The sequence below is a fragment of the Beta vulgaris genome, chromosome 1, assembly GCF_026745355.1.
Source record: "Beta vulgaris subsp. vulgaris cultivar EL10 chromosome 1, EL10.2, whole genome shotgun sequence".
In the NCBI taxonomy this organism is placed as follows: Eukaryota; Viridiplantae; Streptophyta; class Magnoliopsida; order Caryophyllales; family Amaranthaceae; genus Beta; species Beta vulgaris.
Window position 1 is genome coordinate 19461074 of NC_079202.1, and position 19422 is coordinate 19480495.

General features: G+C 46.1%; 2 protein-coding genes across 2 annotated transcripts; one reads left to right on the forward strand and one right to left on the reverse strand.

Moving 5' to 3' along the window:
- The first annotated feature begins 6994 nt into the window (after positions 1-6994).
- Positions 6995-7775, forward strand: LOC130589766 (uncharacterized). The gene is made up of 2 exons (XM_057391320.1): positions 6995-7108; positions 7194-7775. The coding sequence occupies exons 1-2, from the start codon at positions 6995-6997 to the stop codon at positions 7773-7775; spliced, it is 696 nt and encodes a 231-aa protein (XP_057247303.1).
- Positions 7776-9084: 1309 nt separating this feature from the next.
- On the reverse strand, positions 9085-10362 carry LOC130589767 (uncharacterized). The gene has a single exon (XM_057391322.1). The coding sequence runs from the start codon at positions 10360-10362 to the stop codon at positions 9085-9087; it is 1278 nt and encodes a 425-aa protein (XP_057247305.1).
- Positions 10363-19422: the final 9060 nt, after the last annotated feature.

Sequence of the window (19422 nt, forward strand, 5' to 3'; positions counted from 1 at the left end):
GCTTTGCCTTCTTATAGTCAAGGAAAAAAAAGTAAGAACAAAGAAGGATTAAAACAGAGTATGAATAATTTTTTTTCAACATTCTGTTCGATTTCCCGCAAACCCCAAATTCAATCTATATTTCCCGCAAACCCTAAAAAACTCATTCTACTCATTATCTTCTCACCTAATCTGATCTCCAGTGATTTTGGCAAAAATCTTCAATCGAACATCATCTCTCGATCCCCTGTTGTTGATTATCTTGCTGCTGAGGTTTGATTCTCTATCTTCAATTCTTTCTTTTTTGTTTTTACAATTTCTCAGTTTATTTTGAGTTCGTTCACTTGAATTTTTTTCTCAATAATCTGTTGAATTCGAGAGATCTGAAATGACGTTTTTCTAGCTTATGATAATCTGGTTAATGAGATCTGAATTTTTTTTCCTTATATGGAACTTGTTGATGATCTTTTGTTGATTGTTGCAATATTTCATCTGTCACGATTTTTGATATCTTGATCTGATTATTCTTTCGATTGATTCTATGCGTTTGTTATTATTTTTTCATGAATTGTCAGTTGCCAATTTTGGCAAAAATCTCCATTTCGCATCATCCATCTCAATCAATTAATCTCCGATTTGATTTGCTGCAATCTCAACTATTCAATCTCCAAGTTTTTCTTCAATTTCGCTACATTTTCATTCCTTTAATCTCCAAGTTTTCTTCAATCGCTCCATATTTTCTTCAATTTTAGGTAATTTTATCTGTTAACTTTTCTTTTTGTTTAGTTTTTCATTTGAATTGTGATTGAAAAACTGATGTTAATAAAGTTTATGAAATTATGACTATTCGATTGTCGAATTCGATTGAGCGAGTTTTGTTAACAATTGAGTTAAATATATATATATATATATATGACTTAAAGAATAGTTCAAGTGTGGTTGTGGACTTATTGTGTTAAACTAAAGTAGTTCAATTGATGTTGTACATAGTATTGTATAATATTTGCCAAGAAATATATGCAATGTTGTTCAATCTAGTTCATGCTGCTAGGATTATTTTGAGTTGGTAAGTTCAAATCATATCTATGACACTTTACCTGAAATCTTATTGGTTTACATTTTGCAGCAACCAAAATATTACACTTCAATTTCAGCAGAATGATGCATAAGATAAGTTTTTTCAGCTGTTCTTTTTTCTGAGTTATGAGGCTTTGCAATAAGAGTAAACTTTTGCAACAGTAAGCTCTCAAAGTCATCTCTTGTTTTCTTTGTCATTTTTCTACTTCAGTTCAGTTTAAGAAGGACCGACTGAGAGTGACTCATACGCGGAATAGAGATTTCCACCTAAAGTTTATAAACTGGCAGCTTATCTTTTCCCTTCTCCACTATAATGTGAATTTGTTATCATGTAAAAGCTGTATATTATGCTTGGTTTGGGAATTACTGTGATATACTAGAAGTTATCAGTTAGAACTGACCTCTAAATGCTATATGTCCCCAAAGACCAAGTATAACAAGTTAAAAGTATAAATGTTAAGCAAGAAAGAATCAGTATATCTGCGGCACATTTATGTTCATGATCCGATGAATATCTTGTCTATTTGTTGGAATGGGAGCTCATCGGACGTCAGTGTTAAGTGTTTTTATTGATTTTGATAATGACATTGTTTTATGGAACAAATCTTAGAGTAGCATAACTTGGTAGTTGCTTGTTCAACTTTTTCTAAATTTGGACATTACATTAATTAAGAAGGTGAGCTGACTGATGCAGGGGATCATGGCGCCAAAAAAAGAATTTAGGAATATGACAGAGCTTAATCCTAACGTAATTTCTTTACATTTTAATCTGTGCTCTTTCTTTAAATAGAAATATTTGATGTTTATATTTATGCTAAGAGTAACTAGCTATGATAATTTTCAAGTGAGTTGATTAGTTACAAATAGTTTGTGTTTCGGGTAAAAACTTGCATTAGGTGGGAATGATCGAGATTAGGGTTGACGAAGGCCTGCTTGCTCGGAGAACTGCACAAAGCGAAGGTTAGACTACCCCGGGGGTGGATCCGGGATTGCCCCTCCGACGATCAAGTCAGTATGTGTGTTAATTAATGGTTGCCAAGTGTGCTGTCTAGGATTGCGTACCTTAATAAATGGGGATCTGCCCTGCATTTATAGGCGTTGAAAAGTGTGAGGATATTCCCTGCCATGTAGGCACGGAATTTGAGGCTGGCGGGCCCCACTGAGAGGCTTCCATGCTGGAGGGGCGGATCTAGGCGTGATTACATTGGCCCAATGTTTGGGCCCAAAAATTAGCCCCACGCGAAATATATGGTGGGGCCTCAGTCGCTATCGTGTGTTTCGCGGAACCCAATGGGCCCTATGCAACTCGGGGGACCTTAAGGACCTCGCTCAAGGTTACACGAGGTCGGTGAGCCCCAGGCAACTCGAGGAAGTTTATGGTTCTCGATCGAGGTTGCTCCATGGGCCAATGAACCCAAGGCAACTCGAGGGACTTTATGGACCTCGCTCGAGAATTCAGGAGGCCGGCAAGCCCCAGGCAACTCGAGGGGTTCAAGGTCTTCGCTCGAGGTTGCTCCAGGGGCCAATGAGCCCTAGGCAACTCGAGGGACTTTATGGACCTCGCTCGAGGTTTCATGAGGCCGGTAAGCCCCAGGCAACTCGAGGGGTTCAAGGTCTTCGCTCGAGGTTGCTCCAGGGGCCAATGAGCCCTAGGCAACTCGAGGGACTTTATGGTCTTCGCTCGAGGTTGCTCCAGGGGCCAATGAGCCCCAAGCAACTCGAGGGGCCTTATGGACCTCGCTCGAGGTTTCATGAGGCCGGCAAACCCCAGGCTACTCGAGGGGTCCAAGGTTTTCGTCCGAGGTTGCTCCAGGGGCCAATGGGCCCCAAGCAACTCGAGGGGCCTTATGGACCTCGCTCGAGGTTTCATGAGGCCGGTAAGCCCCAGGCCACTCGAGGAGGTTCAGAGACTCCGTTCGACGCTATCGACCGGGTTTGTATAACTTGAAGGAGTTCCGAGTCTTCGCTCGTGTTTATGGGGCTAATGAGCCCTGGACAACACCGAGGAAGTAACCTCGCTCGAGATTACCCAGGCGTCCCTGGTTCACTCGAGGGGTATGACGCCGTGGCGCTTGACGGGCGTCGATCTCGATGATGAAGCCGTTCGAGATATCCCTCACTCGATCAGGGTGAGGTGCCTAAGGGTAGGGCTTTAGCCTCCATCTGGGCGCGACGGGCCCAGGGAGTTAGAGCTCCGGCGGATGGGTTGTGAGAGACTCCGAGCGTGCTTACGCTGGGTCGAGCTAGGTCCTTACCCAAGCTTCAGAGGAACTAGGTGGTGCCAGTCCAGGATCCTTAGCACTCACTTGGGCTTTCGGGGAGGCCCATTGACGTGGCGTCTTGAGGTGCTTTGGAGTCTGTCGGAAGATAAACCGTCCTTTTCAGGCGGTCTATATAAGTGGAGATAGGTACTTTGATTTTTGTCTCATTTGCGTTGCGCTGATCCTTTTGAGAATCTTGCCTTCTTTCCTTCTTTACGATCTCGAGAGCCCTGAAGATCGGTAGCCTTTCCCCGTGGTGCGGACGGATTTCGAGGGCGTGTCTTTAAACAAGGTACGATCTCTTTCTTTTCTCTTTATTGTCCTTCTGGACCGCTCTTCATGGAGTCCCCCATCGATGGACTTGGGGAGAGCTTCTTCTAGCTCGGAGACCCCTCCTCCCCTCCTAGAACCTTTGTTGGACGGGGTATTCATCGGGGGGTCCCTATGGTGTCCGTGGCTTTCGAGTGCATGGTCCCCGCTCAGGTCCCTGTCGCCCTATCATATTCGAGTGACGGGTTATCCGTGCTCTCTGGTGGGGAGGAGGAGCTAGATAATCCTCCCCACCTTGTTACAATTGCTCGATCTCGAGCCGTTAGGAGTTACTTAGATGATCTCCTCGATAACCAGGTTGTTCGGGTGATGGAAGAAAGTAACGAGAGTAATTCCCTCACCGCGAGCACCAGCGGCAGGAGCGAGGAGGACAACTTGCCCAAGGGAATAGCCCGCTTCCACAATCGAGGGCCGTTTATGGACTTTTTGTCGGAAAACTTACGCTTTCTCGAAAGCTCATACTTCATCAAACACCCCTACGCTCTTATATCCCGGAGCCTGTAGAGACGGTCTGCACTCCTCCCACAGGTTGTATAGCGGTGTACAAAGCCCATCTCGAGGTGGGGCTGAGGTTTCCCATAGATCCCTTTATAATCGAGGTTTTGGATTCTTATGGGTTGGCCTTGTGCCAACTGATGCCCAACAGTGTGGGCTCGATGGTTGGTTTCCTAGCTATCTGCAAAATGATGGGTACCCAGCCTTCCTTGGTATTATGGAGGAATATGATGAAATTGGTCGTCATGTCTCCTCGTTCGAATGGAGAGGGCTGGTGGAGCTTCCAGGTCCGCTTTCCCTACAAAGTTGTGGGTACTATGCCATCGAATCAACAGCACAAAGTTTTGGATTTTTATACGTGTATCGAGCTGAGCCGTGGGATTTCCCAGTGGTTCCTTTGGTTGAGGGACCCAATCTGTGGATGAACAGGTCAGTACCTCCCATGTCGAATGAGGAGGCCAGGGTAGCCATTTATTGCCAGTGTCTTACCATCTCGATAGGGGGGACAAGAAACAGGTGCCTCAGTACTGGAACCCTGCTGTGGATGACTTAAGCAATGAGCACTTCTTGTCGGCAATGGGTTTAAGCCCGGCCTATCCTCCGGGTAGGGACTTTGTATGCTTAAGGCCCTCGACTTACCAGTGTTTTTAATATACTAATCGTTTTCCTTTGCCTTTGACAGTCATAGCTCGCCAAGAACTTGACGAGGAGATGCAGAAGCGCCTAACCGCCAACCAACGGGTTCAAGAGTAGTTTAAGATGAAGCTGTCGAAAGGCGAGATTAGAGTCCCTCGAGCCCCAAAGGTAACTTTTACTTAAGTTAAGATGCAGAAGCTATATCTTATTTAGTATGCTTGCTTTGTCTCATTCCTCCTTTTTTCAGGATCCCTCGAAGAGGTTGAAGGTCCGTCCTCCGACGAGGTCTGCCATCATCGCGCCTCGTGAGGAGGCCGAGAGAAGGGTTGTTGAGGTAGGGAACGCCCCTCGAGCTGCGGGGGAGGCTTTGAGGTCCAAGGGCAAATCGGCTGCGACCACGGAGTCTGGAGACTCCTTGGCTCAAGGAGAATTACCTCCCCTTGCTAAGAAGAGGAGGGTGGCGGAGGCCGAAGATGACCTTCGTGATTTCACTCAGAAGTCGACCCTCGAGAAGGCCGACCTCTTCGACTCGTTGGCCAAGAGGCTTGTTTCGAGGCCTGATCTGACGCTGATTCGCGGTCTGACGGAGGAGGAGGAAGTCGAGCAACTTCACTCGTCCTGGGTTGATGTAAGTTGGAATTTCTCCTGGGACTAGTCTTTTATTCTTCTGGTCTTTATCCTTTCTTTTTAACTTGGTGTATTCTTTTCAGCACTCGATCCGCATGACGGTGATGAGTCATCGATACACCGCCGGCCACCGCAAGCTTCGAGAGGGTCTGAAGGAGAAGTCGGGGCTGTGCGAGGAGCAGGCTAAGGAGATCGAGGCCTTAAACAAGACTCTCGAAGACGAGAGGGCCGCTTGGGCTGTTGAGAAAACCACCCTTGAGAACAGGGTCAGGGACTTAACGAGCCAGAGGGTCAGTGTCCAACGTAAACGGGATGAGATAATCGTGGAGTGGAAAAGCTCGAGGTCTGGTCTCGAATTTGCGGCGGACATGGGCCTGGAAGCATCAGAGGTGGCCACCGGGAGGCCGTCGAGAGGCTCGAGGCTGCCTTTAGGAAGGTGTATCCTCGAGCTAGCTGGTCTCCGGTCGAAGCGGAGTACAACATCTCCGTCGAAGAGGCCTTTCACGAGGGCCAGGAGGCCAACCCTGTGCTCGAGGTGAACGTTGCTGCTAATGCTGCCGAGGCTCTGGGTGAGGAGTCCCACCATGCTGGGAACCCTCAGGCTTCTGCGGAGCTCGAGGCACAAGAGGAGGTGGTCCCAGAGAGCTCGAATGCCCAAGCGGACTCGAACGAGAGTTCTCTGGGAGAGACGAAGCGGTCTCCGAGACTTCCGAGAGTGGTTCTCGAGCAGCTCTGACTAGGTTTATGTTAACCTTTCGTCATTAGTTACGCCCTGCGAGGCACCTTAAGTTTATATCTTTTGGTAGAAATCTTTTGGTAGAAATGAATGTTCATTTTTAGCTAGACCCTTGTGGTTTTTAGGATGTATTCGCCCTTTTGTAGAAATGAATGCTCATTTTCGCTCATATTTTACTTGTCTTTTGCTTCTTTTGCTTGTCTTTTGCTTATCTTTGACTTGTGTTGCTCGAAGTGGGATGTCACTCGATGCTTGAGTTCTTTCGTGGCTGAATGCTGAAGGTAGTCAGCTAGTGTATGCATGGGGATCATGCGCATCCTTTTTGTGCTCTGCCACGTGGGAGCCCATTAAATGGAGATAATTAATGCTATTTTCTGGGGACTTGCAATACCGCCTATAAGTACGGACAATTAGTCCTAAGGGGCATCACAATTCCATTCTCATTTCTCTCTTTCCCTCTAAGATTTGATTCTCTCCTCCTTTCAAGCCTTTGCGTCAAGATGTCTTCACCAATGATAACGGCCGAGGCACTTCGGGCAGCCAAACGTCGAAGGCTGGCGAAGGCTGGCCTTGGGTCTTCTTCCTCCTCGGGGGCCGCCACGTGGTCTCCCGTGGTAAAAAAGGAGGTGGATCCGTCCCTCGAGGGGGAGAAAAAGCTACCTCCTCTCTCGACTCCTAAGGTGGAGCCGATAGAGAGTAAGGTCGAGGAACCTGCTTCGATCAAGGCTAAGGATCCTCCTGCTCCCTCTGCTCCAGCTCCCTCGGGCGTGGCCGCTGTCGCGGCGTCCTCGAAGAAGAAACCCTTCCTCGAGGAGTCCCTGAGACTACCCTTCTCGGCCTTTCGAGGGCTGAGATGGATGCCCGCTTCGATAAGGCTTCGGAGCATCTGGTGACGGAGCTGGACGAGAAGGCGTGCCTGTCGCCTGGCGGGCAAGAGGTCGAAGCCGTCAAGGCCACCTTAACCGAGGTACGACACTTTTTGCCAAACCTTTTCTTCTAATTTCAACATCCTTTTGTTTTAATTCTGACTCTTTTCTTCTATTCCTTGCCAGCTGTCGATTAGGGTGATGTCCTTAGCTCGGAGGTCAACCCCTGGGCTGGCCCCTGGGACGGCCTCGGGGGAAATGTCCTGGGACGAGAGGCATACTCTCGTCAACCGGCTGCGCCTGTCGGAGATGCATCTCTCCGAGGCTCGAGAGTCGATGGCCAATTCTTTGAGGGCCTTCGAGGAGAAGAAGGCCGAGCTGGAGCAGGAGCGCGACATCGCTCTCAAGCAGAGAGACTCTGCTAGCAAGAGGCAGAGGGCCGCGACCAAGGACTGCAAGAGGGCCGAGGAGAAGGTCGAGAGGTCTCGGAAGAGCGCCGAGGAGGCCATCGCCAAAGCTCGAGAGTGCCGGGAGGCCGTCGTCCTTGACTGGAAAGAATCTGAGGAAGGAAGGACCTTCCTCGAGGACGCCTCCCTGCAGGCTTCCGAGATTGGCCAGGCCGAGGCGCTTCGCAAGGTTCGGCTGGTTCTCGAGAAGCTTGCCCCCAGCCTTTCTTGGAGTGAGGTAGAGGAGGGTGTCAAGGCACTCTCTCAGGAAGAAGGGTCGGGTGAGGAAAAAACTCCTCACCCGGCTAATCTCGAGGGATGAGCCGTGGCCTGCTTCGAGCCTTCCTCCTTTTTCTCTTCCTCTCCCTTGGCTTTTCTCTTTTTATGTCTCCTACTAGGGTTAACATTTGTACCCTTAGGCTTTCTTGTTTGATCTAGTTTTTCTTTTGGGCTTGCATTGTAATGCCTTCGATGGCTTATACTTATGATTAATGGAATAATACTTCTGTTTTTCTCTATCGGTTTGTCCTTCGAGTTTTTACTTGCTTTTTCTAGAAATTGTCGATGTTTGTACATAAATGATTTTCCACAGTCCTTACTCGAAGTTGCCCCAGGGGCCAATGAGCCCAAGGCAACTCGAGAATATTAGAGACTTCAATCGAGGTTGCTTCAGGGGCCAATGAGCCCAGGCAACTCGGGAATATTAGAGACTTCGATCGAGGTTGCTTCAGGGCCAATGAGCCCAAGGCAACTCGAGAATATTAGAGACTTCGATCGAGGTTGCTTCAGGGGCCAATGAGCCAAAGGCAACTCGAGAATATTAGAGACTTCGATCGAGGTTGCTTCATGGGCCAATGAGCCCAAGGCAACTCGAGAATATTAGCTTTTGCTTAAAAAGATCGACTTTATTGATGATGCCTAAGAATAGGCGTTTTTTACATTGGCATACTTTAGTGCCTTACAAAATAACTGGACACATGTTTCAGTGCCTTTACAAGACGATCAGCATGTGGTATGCCCCCACACTCGAGGGACAAACCGATTTAAACATAGAACCTTTGGAGATTGTCTGCGTTCCATGGTCGAGGTAGCGGTTGGCCCTCTTGATCTTCGAGTCGGTAGGTGCCAGGGCGCACTATCGAGGTCACACGGTATGGTCCCTCCCAGTTGGGTTGTAACTTACCCAGACTAGGTTGTCGCCCCGTGGACTCAAATTTTCGGAGCACCTAGTCATTGACTTGAAAAGGCCGCTTCTTGACGCGGCGGTTGAATAATCGGGTGAGCTTAAGTTTGTAGGAGATAGCGCGAAGGAGGGCTGTTCCTCGTGTTTCGGGGAGGAGGTCGAGGGAAAGCCTTTTCCGCTCGTTGTTGCTTTCTTGGTCGTAGAATGTGATACGGGGGGAAGGGATGCCCAGCTCGACAGGTAGAGCAGCCTCGCTGCCGTAGACTAGGTTAAAGGGTGAGTGGTCGGTTGCTTCTCGAATGGTGGTTCTGCTGGACCATAGAATGCCTGGGAGGTCATCTATCCATGAACCTTTGGCTCCTTCGAGCATTGTTTTGAGCCCCTTTAGGACTACTTTGTTGGCCGCCTCGGCCTGCCCATTTGTCTGTGGTCGACTAACGGCAGAGAATCAGGTCTCAATCCCGAACCTAGAACAATAGTCGCGTGTAGGACCGCTATTGAATTGGCGGTCGTTGTCTGATATGAGTACTCGAGGGAATCCAAACCTTGTGATTAAGTGCTGCCAGATGAATTGCTGAACTTGTTTGTCAGTAATCGAAGCCAAAGGTGCTGCTTCGACCCATTTAGTGAAATAATCCACTGCGACTAGTAGGAACCTTTGCTGGCCGGATGCGGGTGGAAATGGTCCTAGGAGGTCCATGCCCCACATGTCGAAGGGCAATGGGGCCTGGATGGTAGTGAGGGTACTTGCAGCTTGATGGGGCAAGTTAGCGTGCATCTGGCATTCTTTGCATTTTCTGACCATGGTCGAGGCGTCTTCCCTCATGGTAGGCCAGTAATACCCTGCTCGCAATGCTTTCGCAGTGATGGTCCGTGCTCCTTGATGACTTTCACACGATCCTCTATGTGTCTCTTGAAGGATGTAGTCTCCTTCTCCGGGGGTGAGACAACGAAGAAGCGGGTGGGTGAACGATTTTTTGTACAACTGGTCCTCGTGATATACAAACCATCTTGCTCGTCGCCGTATACGCTCGGCCTCGAGTTCATTGTCGGGGAGGTTGCCATCTCGAATAAAAGCTATGATTTTGTCCATCCAAGTAGGGCTCCTATCGAGGGTATTCACTGCCTTGTTGATGCTGGGTGCCCTCAGAATTTCCGACATTATAGGCCGGGGCGAGAGGTCTTCTGCTGAACTAGCCAGCCTTGACAGGGCGTCCGCTTGCTGGTTCTCCGATCGAGGGATATGAGTTATTGAGAATTGGGATAAACTGGTGATTTCCTCTTTCACTTTCCGCAAATACATGCGCATGCTATCCTCCTTAGCCTCATATTCCCCAGTTACCTGCCCCACTATCAATTGAGAATCGGAGTGGGTTTTGAGTTCTCGAGCACCGGCCGCTTTACATAATTGAATGCCCAAGAGTAGCGCTTCCCATTCGGCCTCATTGTTCGAAGCAGTGAAGTCGAACTTGACGGCGTAGTCGGTCCCGTTGGACTGGGGGTCAAGGATCAAGAGTCCAGCCCCGCATCCCGCCTTTGATGAGGACTCATCGACAAAGAGACTCCAAGATCCTTCTTCGACAGTCTCTGGTCGAGGGGCACATTCTGCAATAAAGTCGGCAAGGGCCTGGGCTTTGATGGCGCGCCGGGGCTCGAACTCGATACCATAGTCCGACAACTGGGTGACCCAATCCGTAATTCTGCTGGACTGATTTTTCCCTTCCATTACCTTCCGCATGGGCTGGCTTGTAAGTACTCGGACAGGGTGAGCCTGGAAGTAGGGTTTGAGTTTTCGAGTGGCTAGAACTCACTAGTACAAAAAAGGCAATTTGCGTCGGATGTGAGGCGCCTATTTGCGTCGGAATCCGGTGCGACGCCAAAGCTCTCGACGCAAATGACTCAGAATCGATCTGCGTCGTATGCGGAAACGACGCAGATGGTTCACCTATCTGCGTCGCACCTTTATACGGTACGAAGCATTTCTTATACAACCTTGTTTTACACCCACAAAAAAAGGAAGATATGCGTCGCATATAGTACCACATCCGACGCAAATTGATTTTTTTTTTTTAAAAAAATCATCATTTGCGTCGCATAAGGCTCAATACACGACGCAAATTTGCGATTTTTTAACAAAAAAAATAAAATTTGTTGAACTGAACACAACAAACAGATACAGAAACCAAAGTAAAACAGAATAGATACAACAAGATGTACACTCACACCAACATCATCAATTCTAAATTACTATACTTAAGAGGCGAAAAAAATATATAAAAAATGATAAGCTAAAAAATATGTTGAGAAGATACAGAAATAACTGAAAATTCGACAAAATATATACAAAATAATAAACAACAAAAAATTGAGAAAAGAAGCGTGCAGATCTGAAAAAATGTAGAAATACAACACGAATTGATGCAACAATTCGTTAATCCAAAAAAAAAAATGCTTTAAAAATCCTAAAAAACAAATCTCTCAAAATACAACAACAAAAAATCTTAAAAACCTGAGATCTGAAAACTTTTTGTTGATGACATGAGATCTGAAATCATCGTGGCTTCTTGATGGTTGTAACACACAATAGAGCAATGAACAGCAACAATCGACGAACAACCGCCACGAACCACCGCGACGAACCACCGTGACGAATCCCACGAACTATCGCGACGAAGAGAGAGAAATAGAGAGAACTATCGCGACGAACAAGTGCCGACGAACCAGGCCACCGCGACGAACAAGTGCGCGACGAAGCCCACGAACTATCGCGACGAAGAGAGAGAAATAGAGTGTCGACGACCAACGCGACGAGGAGAGAGAAAAGAAAGATGCGGCGAACCAGAGAGGAGTTTGAGGAATTTAGGAGGGAGAGAGGAAATTGAAGGCAGCAGTTAGAGAGGAGAAAAGAAATTTTAGTGTTCGCTGTTTAGAGAGGGTGAGAGAGAGAGAGGGGAGGGTGAGAGACGGGTGGTATAATTTTAGGGTTTTGGGGTTTGAGCGAAAATTTTAAAGGGGCTTTTGGATGATGTGCGTCGGATGGGCCAAGGGGTTCGACGCACATGATCCTTTTGCAACGTACATTGTTATAGTGGGACGCAGATAGGGCTTAAAAATTTGTCACCTGAATGCAGGGATGTGCGTCGGATGTGTCTCAATGTCCGACGCATATGGGCTATATGCGTCGCACATCAATAGGGTACGACGCATATAGCTCGTATATGGTGCTTATGCAGTGATATTGTGCGTCGATTCGTTGTTGCATGCGACGCAAATGGTATTTGTGCGTCGTTTCCGTGTTTGTGCGACGCAAATGGGGCGACGCAAATTAACCTTTTTCTACTAGTGACTAGAGCGAAGATCATCTTCTCCATTGGGGGATACTTCGATTCCGTGCCTCGAAAAGCGTGACTTACGAAGTACACCGGGTGCTGGGTTTTCTCTCGCTCGGCCACGAGGACTGCACTTACAGCGTGGTCCGATACTGCGAGGTAGACGAAAAGTGTTTCTCCTGGTAAAGGTGAAAATATCTTGGGAAGGTTTGCGAGATGGTTCTTGAGTTGTTGGAATGCTTCTTCTGCTGCACTACCCCATTCGAACATTGCTTGTTTTAAAGTTTGAAAAAAAGTGGAGGCTTTTGTCTGCTGACCTAGATAGAAAACGCCCCAAGGCCGCCATGCAACCGGTTAGGCGCCGGACTTCTTTGACAGTTCGAGGGCTTTTCATTTCGATGATGGCCCGAATTTTATTGGGATTAGCCTCGATCCCTCGTTCGTCGACGAGGAAACCCAGGCATTTCCCCCCTTTCACGCCGAAGACACATTTCTTCGGATTTAATTTCATGTTATGGGCGCGGAGAGTTGAGAGTGTTTCCCTCAGGTCAGTTACGTGATCCTCCTCTTTCCTGCTTTTCACGATCATATCGTCGACATAAACTTCAACGTTACGACCGATATTGAGTCGATGTACCATGAGGCTGGGGTCGATGCCAGGCATCTCATCGACGGAATAAGCAAAGATGTCCTGAAATTCTTTTATGACCTCTAGGATTCGGGCCCTTGTCTCTTCGGGGACCTGTTTCCCTATTCGAACTGTGCGACCCTGCCCCTTGTCTATATACACCTCTTCATCTCGATCTGCGGGGCGAGGTCGCTCATATCGTTTTGGGTTATCAGCCACATAGAGCCCCATGACAGGAAGGGGTTCTTCTGGCTCGGGGTTCTTCCTCTTTCGAGTGGGTCCTTCTGTCTTGCTTTTCAGGCTATTGACGTAGCATTCACGGGCAGATTTCTGATCGCCGAACAACTGAGCGACTTTCCCGTCGTCCCCTTCGAATTGCAAAAGCAATTGATACGTTGATATGGCGGCTTTGACCTTGTTGAGAGTGGGTCGTCCAATGATCACATTATAGGGGAGACTAGTGTCGACCACAAGGTAATCGACGATGACATTTCGTCCTGCCTTCTTTTCCCCCATCCGAGTCGGTAACTTGACCGAGCCTAGCGGATGAACTGATTGACCTCCAAAACCCACCAGCGGCTGGTCGATGGGACTAAGATCTTTTTCCTCGTATTTCAGCTTTCTCAAACAATCCATAGTGATGATATCCGTGGAACTTCCGCTATCAATCAAAACACGGCCTACCCGAAGGTTGGCAATCTTCATCTCGACAACCAGCGGGTCGTCATGCGGGGTTTGTATGGGCCGACGACTGTCCTTGAAGGTCATGGTCGGGCATGTGGCAATAGAGTTTGCATCACTTCCATGTTTTAAGGTGTAGAGGTGCTTCTTGCGAGAGCGGCTGGTTAAGCCTCCTGAAGCAAATCCACCTGCTATGACATTGATGTATCCTGCCGTCTCGTCGCTTCGAGCTTGTTTTTCCGCCCGGGGTTCGACTTTTCTTTCCTTGGGATCCTTGAGATATCGATTCAGCTTTCCTTCGTCAGCTAATTTATCCAAGGCCCTTTTGAGCTCTCGACACTCCCTCGTGGTGTGGCCACAATCGTGATGGAATTCACACCATAGTTTCTTGTCTCGCTTATTGACAGATGTTCGAATTGGGTGAGGCTTTGGCAGGGGGTACTTCCCTTTGATGTCTAGGTAGATTTCCCTTTGGTTCAGGTTGTATCGAGGGTCATTCCAATGATTCTCCAACCGAGGCTTCTTGTCTTTCTCTTTTCGAGGGGTATCTCTGGGATTGTCTGCCCGCGGGGTGTATTCATGCTTTCTTTTCCCGGAGCTTGGCTCCTCATGAGTTTTACAGATATCGGAGGCTTGTATAAATTTCTGGGCCAGGTTCATGGCTTCTGAGAACGAGGAGGCTTCACTCCCGGCCAGTTTCAGCTTGAACCTACTCGAAGGGTATAGCCCTGACATAAGAGCGGTGAAGGCCACGCTATCCTATAGGTCAGATACCTTGAGGGACTCCGCGTTGAACCTCTTGATGTACTCTGCTAAGTCCTCTTCCCTCCGCTGTCTGATCGACATGAGATGGATGCTGGTTTTCCGATGCCTCCTTCCCGCGATGAAGTTCTGCTTGAACGCCGTTTCAAGGACGGTGAAGCTCGATATACTCCCGTAAGGCAGCTCGGTGAACCAAGTTAGGGCCAAGCCTTTCAAGGTGGTGGGAAAGAATTTGCACCATGCGGCCTCACTGCTGGTCTGGACGCTCATTTGTGCTTTGAAGGCGACTAGATGGTCGATGGGGTCAGTTGTCCCGTCATAATGGTCAATCGGGGGAACCTTGACCTTTCGAGGGGTACACGCTCTCATAATGTTCTCGTGGAACGGTGTAGTGAATCCCAGGTTTCCCTATCTGAAGGCTTGATCCATGACTGGACTCGGAGCTCAACGACCGTTGCCTGTGGCCCCACCGGCGCCGAGGCTCTTTCTCTTGTCGAGGCTCATGCTCCTGAGGTTCCTTTCCGTGTTTCTCCTGCCCTCGAGGCTCTTTCTCTCGAGGTTCCCTCTCTTGAGGTTCCTTCTCCCGAGGTTCCCTTTCTCGGGGTTCCCTCTCTCGAGGTTCCCTCTCTCGAGGTTCCCTCTGCTCCCGGTTAGGGTGGGGGTTGGCGTCTTTTGCCTTGGACTGACCCCTCTTTTCATTTAAGATATCCCTGGCGTCGCGGTTGTCGATCCTCCTGTAACGTTCGTTGATGACATGTCGGGCATCCCCTTTCCCGGGGGCGGCCTAAGCTGCCCGTCAAGACACCTGTGATGATCCTGGGGGATCGAGGGCAATAACCTGCGGTTGATCTTGATTGTCCGCTTGATGACCTATGATTGGTCGAGTTCCTGGAGGTGGAGGGTTCCTGTTCGAAGTGCCTTCTCCTCCTACCTGGAAATTGAGCATCAGAGCTCGGAGGCCTCGTTCGAAGTTGTCGCTAAGACGATCAGCTAGTTGCTGAAGGTCCTGCTGGGTGACCGGATGAGGACTGGTGTGTTCGGGCTAATGTTTGGGGAGTTGAGGACCTCCTAGAGTTGGAGCAGTCCTGTCTCGAGGCATCCTAAGATTCACAGCACTCGCCGCCTCTCGAGGGTTAATTTCCTCGAGAACATGCTGATTTCGAGCCGAGAGCATTGGAGCGAGACGGGGGTCCCCGGCTGTCTCGTCCGCCACTTCAGGAGATGGCGCTCTCGAGCGGTTGGAGGGAGCGGGAGCCCTCTGCCTCCTTTGGTTTCTCCGAGTGATGGCCATGACTTTTAGTTCGACTTCCCCACAGACGGCGCCAACCTGTTTCGGGTAAAAACTTGTATTAGGTGGGAATGATCGAGATTAGGGTTGACGAAGGCCTGCTTGCTCGAAGACCTGCACAAAGCGAAGGTTAGACTACCCCGGGGGTGGATCCGGGATTGCCCCTCCGAAGATCAAGTCAGTATGTGTGTTAATTAATGGTTTCCAAGTGTGCTGTCTAGGATTGCGTACCTTAATAAATGGGGATCTGCCCTGCATTTATAGGCGTTGAAAAGTGTGAGGATATTCCCTGCCATGTAGGCACGGAATTTGAGGCTGGCGGTCCCCACTGAGAGGCTTCCATGCTGGAGGGGCGGATCTAGGCGTGATTACATTGGCCCAATGTTTGGGCCCAAACAGTTTGACTTGGGTAAAGTTCTGAAAGTTTGATTACATTACTTGAATTCCTTTTGTTTGATAATATCAAGATTTGAAACTTTGAAACTGATTAGGGTTTCGAAGGCCATTCAATGGTTTGGAAACGCAAAACAATAAAATTACCTTGTGTATACACCCATCTCTTTCTACAATTTGTGAAAATAAGATAGGGCGTCCACAACAAAATTCTGGAATATGCCAGTGTCTAGTAGAAGAAGTAATCATCAGCTGCTAGTTTATATGGTTCCTGATATGTCTGTTCCATTGTTGTGGCTTTTGTAGCTCTCTGGATTTATTTTAATTTGGTGGCTTTCCGTTTGTACAAGCACACTTACTTCAAGTTTCATGGGTAGTGTTTGTTTATTGCTGGGTGTTTTTGATTCTTGAGATGTGTAAGATATGCTCAAGATTGTGATAAAACATTCGAGAATAAATGGCCAATGATGCTTGTGAATGTGGTGCTTAACTGCTTATACTTATCTGATGTGTTGTCTTTCTAATTTTCTTTGAAAATATTTGTTTTATTAGATTATGAAGGAAGAATAACCTATGGCAGAACCTGAAGTTGTTGGGAGGCAAGAGCTGGAGATTCTGATGGGCAATGAGCATATATTAATATTGTTTGTGGATAGATCTCAATTAAACATTATGTGTATAATTTTGTTAAAATTTTTGTAAATAAGTATAGTAGGAGTCTACCATAACTGTTGAGGATTTTGTTAAAATTTTAATAAATCAGTATAGTAATATTTTTTCCCTTGGTATTATCATGGTGTTATGTAGAATGTACAAGGTTTATCTCTCAACTTATATTAGATTGATCTTCGATGCATAATGGTTTTTAGATGATGACTAGCAGGGTAATACTTCATGATTGCCTTGCTTGACAAAGTACAAAGAGGGCAATATCTTATTTTTGCTCTGCTTGACAAAGTACAAAGAGGGAAATATCTTATTTTTGCCCTGCTTGTTGCAGACCAAATAAGACAATTGTGTTTGTCTTCCTTGTTTTTGAGCAAAGAGGGCAAAATTATTGCCCTTTCTGATGATCATAGAGGGAAACTTTATTCGCCTTGGTTTGATGAAGTAAAGAAGACAAAAATTTTTGCCCTTTTTTTATTGGATCAAAGAGGGCAAAGATATGTGATTTGCCCTTGAAACCTAATACAACGGGGCTACACGGGAAACGGAAGGGCAATTTTAAAATTGCCCTTCCGTTGCCCTTGTAGCCTCGTTGTATTAGGTTTCAAGGGCAAAAATCATATCTTTGCCCTCTTTGATCCAATAAAAAAAGGCCAAAAATTTTTGCCCTCTTTGCTTCATCAACCAAGGCGAATAAAGTTGCCCTCTATGATCATCAGAAAGGGCAATACTTTTGCCCTCTTTGCTCAAAGACAAGGAAGACAAACACAATTGTCTTATTTGGTCTAAAACAAGCAGGGCAAAAATAAGATATTGCCCTCTTTGTACTTTATCAAGCAGGGCAAAAATAAGATATTGCCCTCTTTGTACTTTATCCAACGGAGCAAAAATAAGATATTGCCCTCTTTTTACTTTGTCAAGCAAGGCAATCATGAAGTACTGCCCTGCTAGTCATTATCTAAAAACCCTTATGCATCGAACATCAATCTAATATAAGTTGAGAGATAAACCTTGTACATTCTACATAACACCATGGTAATACCAAGGGAAAAAAATATTACTATACTGATTTACTAAAATTTTAACAAAATCCTCAACAGCTATGATAGCCTCCTACTATACTGACTTACAAAAGTTTTAACAAAATCATATTCACATAATGTTTACTTGAGATAGTACAACAACATATATTAAATTAATTTATTCATCTAAATTATAGTGTAGGAAGTTTAGGGTCAAATATGCAACTTCCTCAACGCATGTGAATAAAAGGAAATAAAAGGATCAAAAGTGTACTCATCGAAAATGCTCAAGTGAACTAATATCTCTACAATCATTTGATAACAATTCTACACTAGTTTCGAGCCAAAATTGCCATGTGCTGATAAACTGCAGAACAAAGAGATATGTCGAAGGAGATTCCATCACAATAGTACCTCCATGGCACATGGCACCTATAACAAAGAAAAAGTAGGATACATTACCAAGGAATTCTCCACAGCATATGAACTCAAAGAATGAGATTGAGAGTTTCAGAAAAAGGCAATCTCTCCATAGAAAACATAAAGCATCACATGATAGGTACTCTTAATGGCACTAAGATTCAGAAATATGATTAATACCTTTAAGACAAAGATGAAACTCTTAAAGGAAAATCATAACACAAGCAACTGAAAAAAAAGAGAGAGAATCTTCAATATGTACTTCAACTTTCAAGCATTCGGTACTTTTCTCCTTTAGCATATCGAAACACTACAAAATACTTGATAATCACTAATCAGCCACCATGAACAGGGGAACAGAGCAAGACAACACATTCTCTGACCAAACATGAGTGACACTTCTATACTATAAGCAACAAATGAAATCAGGTTCTGTGAAGCAACTCAGATGCATCAAGCAGCCAATCTGCCAGCATCAGACAACCTAGCTTCTCATTTCATCACCCAATCAAACACGGACTGGGACAACTGCTTCCAATTACCCCCAACCACCATTCTCATCATCTCCAGTTGATTATCATACGATGCTAAAAACTCTAGTACATTCGTTTTGACTATAACCCCTAATTGTACACTGTCAAAAACATTACTTCCTCCAAACATGTGAGCCAATTTTTCTTCATGAATTCCACCAATAAACTCACACTCATCCCAAAATTCTCATAGAGTTACAAATACCAATAAATGATATCCCAAACTTCCAGAACATCAATGGATTATTAAATTTCATCACAATGCAAGTATGACAACCGAATAACGAAATCACTTCTATTCTACTGTTATTAGAATAGAGTTCAGGAATTGGAGACATTACCTGATCAAAGCGCAAGTGAAGTCATAATGACCTCAATCTTCTTTTCCAGTCTTTCCTCTCTTTCTTTAGCCTCCTTTTCCTGGCTCTGACTTTCAGCTTTTAGGAAATCTATTTCAGCTTGCATTGCATTCTTATTACCTCTTAGTTGTTGAATCTCAGCCTCCAATTCTGCTTTGCCTTTCTTCCCACCCTTATCCACCACCGGATGTCCTTTACCAAGACCCTAGGCATACCCCGAACAATGGCCAAGCACCTTCATGTAAGCCTCATCTATGGAAAGATTATCAATGTCATTCTCTTGAATTTCTTTCTCGTGTAACTTTTTAAATTCATTGAACTTTGCTTCACCCTCATCATCAAAACTACCATCTTTATGCCTTCAGTGATCCATCAAAAAATTCATGATGATAGTAAAAATGTGGATTATTTGAAATATAAAGATGATGATAGTGGCAATATAGGAGGGTTGGGGTCAAAAATCAGATGGCTCCTACTGAGTATAAGAACCTTAAAGTAACATAACATATATAAGACCTTACTGAGTATATTAGTCATATTTTTGTTTATAAGAATCTACTAAGTATTAATAGAACAGAACATGTCTAATATACTAAGTACATAAACGATAACTAAAAGAACTTCTATCATGTCTTATATATATAGAAAAACAAAGAGAAGCACAATAAACCTGCCATCTAATAGTTTTTGCTACCATTATTGCAG